General features: G+C 48.4%; 1 protein-coding gene across 3 annotated transcripts; it reads right to left on the minus strand.

Annotated features, from left to right (window-relative positions):
- Positions 1 to 2,730: 2,730 nt before the first annotated feature.
- ZNF251 (zinc finger protein 251) lies at positions 2,731 to 10,390 on the minus strand. Of its 3 annotated transcripts, none has more exons than XM_005865060.2 (4): positions 9,709 to 10,390; positions 9,341 to 9,473; positions 8,819 to 8,932; positions 2,731 to 4,393 (listed from the first exon to the last, which is right to left on the minus strand). In XM_005865060.2, exons 1-4 carry the CDS (start codon positions 9,856 to 9,858, stop codon positions 2,931 to 2,933), a joined length of 1,860 nt encoding a protein of 619 aa, XP_005865122.1. In that variant the 5' UTR covers positions 9,859 to 10,390; the 3' UTR covers positions 2,731 to 2,930. The 3 variants fall into 3 exon arrangements, with proteins under 3 accessions (XP_005865122.1, XP_005865121.1, XP_005865123.1); XM_005865059.2 differs by having other exon boundaries at positions 9,341 to 9,512; XM_005865061.2 differs by having other exon boundaries at positions 9,341 to 9,522.
- Positions 10,391 to 10,396: the final 6 nt, after the last annotated feature.

Here is a 10,396-nt window from a genome sequence, read left to right on the forward strand (position 1 = left end):
CCGAGCTGCCCTACGGGAAATCCCAGCCGCCGGAGCCGACGGGCAGGAGCGGGGTGGGCGCCCAGGGCTGTTCCCGCGATTGTCTGGAGAGAGCAGCCCGGTGCCCTCGGACCTGTGCTTCCGTCACACGTGAACTTTCCGGACTTGGCCCCCACCCTCCCCTAGCCAAGCCTCCTTCCTCAGGGCCTGCGCCTCCCGAACCAGCGGTCCTCTCCTCCCCACTCCCACCCCCACCCCGTGCAGATTCTCTCCAAAGGACGCAGCTCTGTTCCCACCTCCTCTGTGAGCCTGTCACCTCCTGGACAGAGAGCCGGGCCTCACCTGCAGGTCTTCTCCACCTGCCGCTGCTGGGGAGCGGGGGTGTGTGTGTGTGTGTGTGTGGTGTTTAGACTGCGACCCAGGATCCGTTCTCCTTTTTCTTGCTAGAAACGGCTCAATAGACTCTTTTAAAAGGCTTTCAGCCCTGGAAGTTAAACATTTTATTTTACACCTGTAACTTTTAAATCAGGACAGTCTACGTCCTCCATGTCTATCATTTTGTCTTCTTGCTCTGTCATCTTAACTTGGTAATTGCTCATCTTCATCTTTACTGGTACGCTCTTCAGCGCTTTCTAATCTGCATTTAGCCTGAAATGGAAGCTGAGCAGCCTGAAACTCTCGCACAACAGGACACCAAAGCCCACACCACTCAACCCGTGGCCACACCCTGGATCCTGTCATCACAAGAAACTATAAAGGGCTGAAAGCTCAATTTCAAATGCCCTGGGTTGAGTTCCGTGTCCTGTCCTGCAGTTCCTCCCTTCCCTGTGACCCAGCCTCTGACTTCTCCCATACACATGGTCAGGCGGTCTCTGCTCTCCTTTCCAGCTGCCTCTCCATCGTACCCACCAGAGCAAACCCGGCTGGGTAAAGGCGAGCACTCTCCATCATTACTACTGCAGACAGTCAGGCTGGCTGGCTTCACTTTAAATGAAAGCTAGCACTTTGCAGCAATCTTATGGTGTTTCTCCAGGATGATGTCTTCCACTCTCCAAAGTGACCATCAGAATTTCTCAGGCTGCAGTTGAGCCTCCCAGATGAGACCAAAACTCAAAGGCTCAGCCACATCCTACCCAGCCCCTTCACCTTTCCAGTTCTTAATGCAGTCCCTCCCCTGGTGAGGTGGTACCCACTCCCCCACCTCTGTCAAAAATTGTGCTCAGCCCCACAGGCGTTGCTCAGTGGTTACACATCAACCTATGAACCAGGAGGTCACGGTTCCATTCCAGGTCAGGGTACATGTCGGGGTGTGGGCTCGGTCCCCAGTAGTGGACATGCAGGAGGCAGCCCATCAATGATTCTCACCACTGATGTTTCTCTCTCTCCCTTCCTCTCTGAAATAAAAATATATTTTAAAAATTGTGTTCAGCCACCTCCTCTCCTGAGTCATGTTTGTCTTTCCTACCTGCACCAATGCTTACACCAGACAGGAGAGGTGGATCTTTCCAGGGGAACAACACTCTGGGGCCTTCTAGGACAGCGGTCGCCAACCGGTGGTCCATGGACCACTGGGGTCCATGAGGCCTGAAAGGTTGGGGACCGCTGCTCTAGGAGCTCAAACAGCTATAATTCACCCACGTGCTTTACTAACAAAACAAGCAAAAAGACACTATCAGTGTTCCACATTCATGCATTGCTTTCAACTGACAATGTGATTTCATGAGTTTTTCTTCTTTCCTTCCTTGCTTCTTCCTCTCTTGCTTCCCAAATATGTCTGAAGCATCTATCTGTATCATGTTCTGGAGATAGATCAGTGTCCAAGAAAATCCTCTGACAGCAAATAACTCCAGATTTAATGGAAGAGAACCAGATAGAAAGTGAACTAAGGCATGAGCTGTGATACAATGTGGGCATGAGAGTTGTGCTATGTTTCCCAAGGGTGGGAGACTTACTTTTCCTGAAGGACATACATTATGTGGGGCAGGTATTTTTATTCCCATTTTAGAGCTGAGGGAAAAGGCCACAGAATAAGCCCAACACAGAAGAAAAAATGAGGCCTGCAGACCATTCCACACAGAAGACCACACTGGGGCTGGCCAAGCCCACATTTGGAAGAGGTTCTGTGCTTAAGAATTTTTATTAACAGGAGAGGCAAAACATGAGCAGGTGGAATAAGTCAAGCAAATCCCAGGACAAAGGTTAAACCTAATGCAGAAATGACCCCAAGTTCCCTAAGAAGACACAGGGAGGGTGGGAGCAGAGATTGAGGAAGAGACTTGAAGGGGTCATATTAGAATTGGCCTGGAAGGAATGAAGAGTGGGTTAGACAGCCCTGGCTTGTTTGGCTCAGTGGATAGAGCATTGGCCTGTGGACTGAAGGGTCCCGGGTTCAATTCCGGTCAAGGGCACATGCCTGGGTTGTGGGCTCAATCCCCAGTGGGGGCGGGGGGGGCGTGCTGGAGGCAGCTGATCACTGGTTATCTCTCATCATTGATGTTTCTCTCTCCCTCTCCATTCCTCTCTGAAATCAATAAAAGTATATTTAAAAAAAAAAAAAAGAGTGGGTTAGACAAAAGATTCCTCAGGGCAGTCTCAGAGTCAGGATGGCAGGGTACTTTGCACCATGGAAATGAACTGGACCAGTGTTTCTCAAACTTCCCAGTTAAACTCTTTAAATAGTTAAACATAAGCTTACCATGGTAGCCCACTCTCTGTGACCCAAGAGAATGGAGAAGTTAGATCCACAAAATGGCCTGTCATAAATGCTTATAGCAGCTTTATTCATACTTGCTCCAGACAGAGCAACCCAAATACTCTTCAGTGGGGAATGGGTCAACAAACTGCCTCCTCTGTACAATGGATGCTACTGGGCAGTAAAAAGGGAGGAACTACTGGCACACACAACATCACGATGAATCTGTAGTTAAATCAAAGAAGCCAGATTCAAAAGGCTACACAGTGACTGATTCTGAAAACATGAAACGTTTGTGAATCGCCCAATGCAGAACAAGGTTCGTGCCACGACTGAAGGCTCTGTTGTGTCCATCACACACAGAGTGTTTCTCTCCAGTGGGCATCTGTCCATGTGGCCTAAGGCTGGAGCCAGGAACAAAGGCTGAACCACACTTTCTGTATGCATGAGAGCTCCCTCCAGTATGAACTCTCTGATGTTGAGTGAGGGTTGACCTCCTGCTGAAGGCCTTTCCACAATCACCACACTCATAGGGCTTTTCTCCAGTATGAACTCTTCGGTGTAGGGCAAGTTGTGAGCTCTGACTGAAGGCTTTCCCACATTCAATGCACTGGTAAGGCTTCTCCCCAGTGTGAACCCTTCGATGCTGAACAAGAGTTGAACTCCGGCTAAAGGCTTTGCCGCACTCATTACAAATATAGGGCTTCTCTCCCGTGTGGATCCTTACATGTTCAGTGAGGTGAGAGTTAAAACCAAAGGCTTTGCCACACTCATTACAAACATAGGGCTTCTCTCCAGTGTGCACCCTGTGATGGAGAAAAAGGCTTGAGCTCTGACTGAAGGCCTTCCCACACTGGTCACATACATGGGGCTTCTCTCCAGTGTGGATCCTCTGGTGCTGAATAAGGCTTGAACTTCGACTGAAGGCCTTCCCACACTGATCACACCCGTGTGGTCTCTCGCCAGTGTGTATTCTCTGATGCTGTGTTAACTGCGGGCTCTGGCTGAAGCCTTTTCCACATTCATTGCATTTGTATGGTTTCTCTCCTGTGTGAATGATTCGATGTTGAATAAGACTTGAACTACGACTGAAGGCCTTCCCACATTCACTACAACTGAAAGGTTTTTCTCCAGTATGAAGTCTCTGATGGAGAACTAGGTGGGAATTGAGACGAAAAGTCTTCCCACATTCATTACATTTAAATGGTTTACTTCCAGTGTGAACTTGGTGGTGCAGAATTAGGCCTGAGCTGAGAGCAAAGGCTCGCCCACACTGACCGCATTTGTAAGGTTTTTCCCCAGTGTGACTTCTCTGATGTCTAGTTAGGTCTGAATTGTATCTGAAGGTTTTGCTGCATATTTCACATTTAAAAGCTCTCTCTCCTGTTTTATTTCTTTGAAGTCTAACAGCATTTTGATTCAGATTCAAGTTTCCATCAAAGGTACCACCTTCGTGGGTTCTTCCTCCTGGAGACCTTTCCCTGCACATGGCAGTTTCTTTCCTAAAAACTCTCTTGTGAAGATGAAGTTTCTTGAAACTCTGCCCAACAGAATCCCACATGTGTCCTTCTACTTTATCCTCAGGTTCCCAAACTCCCTGCAACACAGGTGCCTGTGGATTGCACTCCGAGAATCTTTTTGATATCACTTCTGGGGTTTTTACTTCTTCAGAGCATTTCTGGTTTAGAATGGACAAGTCTTTCTCGGTCCCAATCTCAAAATCTGTTACACAAAAGCAGAAAGGCATTATTGAAGAAAACCATCCATTAGGGATAATATCCAAAATGCGTCGAAAAGCACCCATAAAGCATTCTGTAAAAGATAAATATAGGTGACAGGCAGAATTGAGAAGTAAGGATGACCAGTCCACAGGGTAAAAATATTTAGGTTCATTAGTAATCAAAGGAATGAAATTTAAAACAAATTATAATTTTTCACCTATCAAATTGGCAAATTAATCCATTCAGCAAATATTTAGGCCAGGCATGTGCTAGGTAAGGAATATAACAGGAAGGCAAATACAGCCTCTGACCTCCTGAGGCTTACATATTATTCAGGTAGATAGACAATTAAGCAAATTTTTAACAAGGATGAAAAATCACGTGACAGGGAAACTACACAGAAATGTGGGAAATACAGCATGGCCTCCAAGCTGGTCTACATGATTACAGACGTCTGGGAGGAAGTGGTTTCAGCTAGAGCCTGACGATGACACAGTTAGCAATGGATGTGACGTGTGACAAAATCCATCAAATTCAAGAATCTCACTGTGGCGGCAGGAAGAAGTATGAGGAGGGGAGAATGGCAAGATGGGACAGGGAATGGTCATGAGGGCACCAACACAAGCTCAAGAACTTTAGACTTGCCCTGGCCAGATGGCTTGGTTGGAGTGTTGTTCTGTACACCAAAAGGTGGAGGGTTCAATTCGTCATCAGGGCATATACCCAGGTTGCAGGTTTGATCCCCAGTTGGGGCACGTGCTGAAGTCAACTGATCGATGTGTTTCTCTTACATCAATGTTTCTCTCTCTCTCCCTTCCTCTCTCTAAAATCAATTCAAACAAACAAACAAAAGAAAAACCTTAGGCCAGGGGTCCTCAAACTACGGCCCGTGGGCCACATGCAAATACAAATATTGTATTTGTTCCCGTTTTGTTTTTTTACTTCAAAATAAGATATGTGCAGTGTGCATAGGAATTTGTTCATAGTTTTTTTTTAAACTATAGTCCGGCCCTCCAACGTTCTGAGGGAAAGTGAACTGGCCCCCTGTTTAAAAAGTTTGAGGACCCCTGCCTTAGGCTTTATTCTAAGTACTTAAAAAATAATGATATCCAGTGTTGATGAGAATTGAAGAAACAATCCTTGTCTATTACTCGCAGATGTTACACACATAATTCTGAGGGGGAAAGCAATTCAGTTTATATGAAGTTCAAAACAAAACAAAACTTAGTGGTTACCCTTGGGGTAGCAATGATCAGTGATTGGAGGGTCAGAAAGGGGGCTTCCATGCTGCTGATAACATTGTTTCTTATCTGGTGGTTACGTGTCCACATTCAATTTATGAAAATCCAGTAAGTGCTACAGCCGTAAATGGTGTGAATTTATGTATGTAAGTTATTTTTCAATAAAAAGTATTTTTAATATATTTTTTAAATTGATTTCAGAGAGAAAGTGAGAGGGAAAGAGAGAAAGTTTAACACCAATGATGAGAGAGAATCAGTGATTGCCTGCCTCCTGCACACCCCTCACTGGGGATCAAGCACCACAAAGGAGCATGTGGCCTTGACCAGAATCGAACCTGGGACCCTTCAGTTCTCAGGCCGATTCTCTAGCCACTGAGCCAAACTGGTCAGGGCAATAAAAAGTGTTGTTTTTTTTTTTAATATATTTTATTGATTTTTTACAGAGAGGAAGGGAGAGAGATAGAGAGTTAGAAACATTGATGAGAGAGAAACATCAATCAGCTGCCTCCTGCACATCTCCTACTGGGGATTGTGCCTGCAACCCAGGTACATGCCCTTGACCGGAATCGAACCTGGGACCTTTCAGTCCGCAGGCTGACGCTCTATCCACTGAGCCAAACCGGTTTCGGCTATAAAAAGTGTTTTTAAAGGAAAAAATAGTATTTTGTCCTGGCCATAATATAAAGAATAGAAGTTTTACATATATATATGGAGAGAGAGAGAGAGAAGAATCTACATTAGCATGCAAAGATATCCAGTACCTAGTTATTATTTTCTATAGTCTTTTAGTATTCAAACAAAACTCCTGTTAAATTCTATTTCCTCCCTGATGTCTCATATAATGAGAGTTTTAAAAATAGATTTCATGCTGTCATACACGTATTACCCCTTTTCTTTGGGACACTTGGTAAAAACGTTCCACTGTTCTCAACTCTGTGGGGACAGAGCTGCTTACTACCATGTGGGTGACCTCACCCCCTGTCATCGGTGTTATGACAGACCCAGCAGAACCAGAATCCACCAAAATGTGCCAAAACAGAATACAGAAAACAAAAGAGATAAGTGAACAGGCAGAGCTCCAGGCATATGGCTGACAGGGCCTTCTGGATGATTGCAGCGAACAGCAGCAGGGGTGAGGCTCTGCTGCCTCCCAGAGGTCATCTGTGGTAGGACAGCACATATAAAGGAAATCACCACAGAAGGTGACAAACTGACACCAGCCCAAGGATGCTAATAAGGTCACTGCAACCACAGCCCAAGAGTCCCTGTGCAGGTTCGCTGCTGGAACTAGAACAGCAAGCTCTGAGGACAGCCAGTGCCTCAGGCCCCAGGACACATTAATACTGAGAAACATCCTATCCCTCATGCAACGCTCATCAGGTTTCACCTGGCACCTGTCACCAACAGACTTTGAGGCCTTTGGGGTAATTACTTCTAAAGTAAGGCAACTGCCCTAGGTCGTGGATAGAGCGCCAGCCTGGTGACTGAAGGATCCCAGGTTGGATTCCGGTCAAGGGCACATGCCCAGGTTGTGGGCTCCATCCCAGAAGGGGGCATGCAGGAGGCAGCCGATCAATGATTCTCATCGTTGATGCTTCTCTCTCTCTCTCCCTTCCTCTCTGAAATCAATACAAATTTATTAAAAAACAAAAATTAAAAATAAAGCAAGGCACCTGTGTTCACTACTGCTCCTCTGCATGAGAAAACCTCACAGAAATAGAACCACCTTTTCTCATCCAACTGAAAGGCCTGGACACTTGGACACTCTGTGGGGGCTGTCCCATCAGGGGTGCCAACGCACCCACACTATGTCCTGGGCAGCCCTTTCTCCCACCTCCCCAGACAGGACTTCAGGTTCCTAAATGAGGACTCTTCTCATGAGCACTGTGGGGAGCTGACACCACATTGGGCATTCCGTTCATATCATGGCACTAACCATACATAACAGCCTAATACCATTGCAAATTTAGAACAGCACAATCAACACTTTAGTCAAATTTACAACAAAACAGTGGCTTTTAGAATCATGTTGTTGTTGTTGTTGTTGAAATATATAGTCTTTGGATGTTGTAGTCATGTGCCCTTGACTGGAATCAAACTTGGGACCCTTCAGTCCACAGGCTAACACTCTACCCACTGTAAACCAGCTAGGACAGAATGATGGTTTTAAAAAACAATTCAGCTCTTAATTTATCTCTAGTGAAAAAAGGCATGCATGCGCTCAATAACATGTATTGCACACCCAGGGAGTCTTCTGAGTCATGGGGATGTTCTTTATCTTGATAGAGATCTGGTTGACATAGTTGTGTCTCTGTTAAAACTCAGCAACTTTATGCTACTAGAGGTAAATTCCATCCAAGCAGGAAATGCTGGAGAAAATTTTGGAGAAAGGTTCAGGGTGGAAATAATACAAGTAATTGCAGTCCTAGGGTACTAACAAAGGTGAGGATATGAGTGATGATGTGTTATGTCAGTGGTCGGCAAACTGTGGCTTGCCAGCCACATGCTCTTTGGCCCCTTGAGTGTGGCTCTTCCACAAAATACCGACTTCTGCGCATGGGCCACGAAGTTTCAATCACACTGTACGTGTGCGCCCGCACGTGGTATTTTGTGGAAGAGCCACACTCAAGGGGCCAAAGAACCACATGTGACTCGCGAGCCGCAGTTTGCCGACCACTGTGTTATGTACTTTGACAACTGACCAAAAATAGGAGGATAACGGGGAGAGAAAGGTGGAAAGCAGAACATGTCGCTGGTCATCTCAGCAGTTGGGAGTCAGAGATAGCACTTAGTGCTGACAAGTCAACTAATAAAAGTATGTTCAACAGAACAAGGTAAACACTTAAAAAATATTATTGACTAAGATCGGGAGATGCAGGAGAAAAAGAATAGAAGTTTGTGTAATAGGTAGGTAACCAATAGCTACTGTCTAAAGGAGGAAGATAGAAAGGCTATTATATAAAGAAGAAATGAAGCTGTTATACAGGTTTATCATAGACGTAATTACTAAATGCAAACTTCCCTAATAACCGGAAGAACTGTGTATTTTTAAAAGGCAAGCAAACAAATCAGTAAAATGAAAGCTGTTAAAACAGGCACAAATGTCTGCAGGAGTACAAAACGCTGTTCAGACTGCCCCCAGGAGCCCATGGAAGTGAGCCCATTACAGCCCCACCTACTCTCACCTGTGCTGCAGCTGTTCAAGGGCTCCGGTTCCTCAGCTCCCATGAGATCCAGGACCCACAGCTCTTCACCTTGCTCCAGCTGGGAGATCAACTCTGGCTTAGGGACAGGGAGTCCTGTTGAGGTGAGGGCACTGGTGAGCTGGAACAGAGCACTGCCCACCTGGTCTTGGAGGCCAGGTGAGAAGTAGAGTTTCCCCGGAGCCCTCCTGCTTCTCCACACCGCCACCCCAGGTGGGAGGGGGGCAGGAGTCACAAAATGTGTGTGTTGGTGGAGTGGAAGGGGTTGGTCAGGAGAAGCAGGGGCTGAAAGTGAGCGCTGAAGGAGAATAACTCATCAGTTCTCCTGCCCCTGGGTACACAGGTGGGAACGGGCATGCAGAGTGAAGTCTGGAATGGGAGCCAGGCAGAGACCAGACTGGTACCTGGGGAAAGAGGGAGGACCCTCCCCTTTGGGCTCCAAAGTTTGGAAGCAGCCCCAGAGCTCCCTGGAGGTCCACACCACAAGCCCAGGGAGAACCGCACCCAGTGAGGCCACGTGCCCGTAGTTCTCAAGCATCACATCCCTGTACAGTGCCCGCTGGTCTGGGTCCAGCTGCTGCCCCTCCGCGCGAGAGAAGTACACGGCCACGTCCTGGAATGTCAGCGGCACCACCTCCTGTAACGACAGGTGGCCGCTGCCCTGGGGCTGCGCCCACTGGGCACACCTGCTGCGCTCAGCCCGAGGACCAGCCGGCCATGAGGACCGGGCTGAGCTCCCAGAGTCCCTATCCCTGGGGAGGGCATGAGTCCAATCCCAGAGCCCTGTCCTTGGGTGCCAGGGACGCCCGGCTTCTCCAGGGGCTGGGCTCACCACTCCAGAAGAGGGAAGGCAGGGAGGAAGGTGAACTCACCTGGGGCGCTGGAAGCCCGAGTGCATCTGCCATCTTGGGGAAGCAGGATCTGAAGGAAGACTCAGGACCTGAGGGGGGCTGCCCTGGCCTGGGCCTCCAACGCTCACCCTCGGAGGGAGGGGACCCACACTCAGACCCACTCAGTGTCATTACATCACTTCATTAACTTCCAGGGCCCAAAGGGTGTGAGGGTGGACAGGTGAAGGGTGGCATTAGTAGGTTCCTGGAGTGGCCCCTTGGGGCCACGAGCACATTCTCTTAGAGAAGTTGCTGGTCAGAGGCAGGTCACTCCGCAGCAAGACTCAGCGCGTGCCTGACTGCCCAGTGACACGGAGAATCACTAGAACTGGCAGCGCCAGAATCCAGGTGGGGCCGCCGGGAGCTGAGGGGTGAAAGCTGGCCGCTCCAGTGGTGCGGTTTCCGGGCCCACCTGGGCTAGAGCCCCACCTGGCACAAGCTGTGCAGCCCCCCCACCGTCCCACCCACAGGGTGAGAGACCCAGGACGCAGCCAGAAGCTCGCTGCCTTGTCACCCCTTCGTCCCCAGCCTCCTGGGTCGCCTCCCATCTCCTCGCCACCCCGCCAGCCAAGCGGAGGTCCTCATCCTCCCAAGTCTCCCCGGTGGCCGCCTCCGGCCCGCGAGCTCTGGCAGCCCAGGGCTGCACACACAGCCCGACGCTTCCACCGCG

Source organism: Myotis brandtii, unplaced genomic scaffold (assembly GCF_000412655.1).
Source record: "Myotis brandtii unplaced genomic scaffold, ASM41265v1 scaffold1956, whole genome shotgun sequence".
Classification (NCBI taxonomy): domain Eukaryota; kingdom Metazoa; phylum Chordata; class Mammalia; order Chiroptera; family Vespertilionidae; genus Myotis; species Myotis brandtii.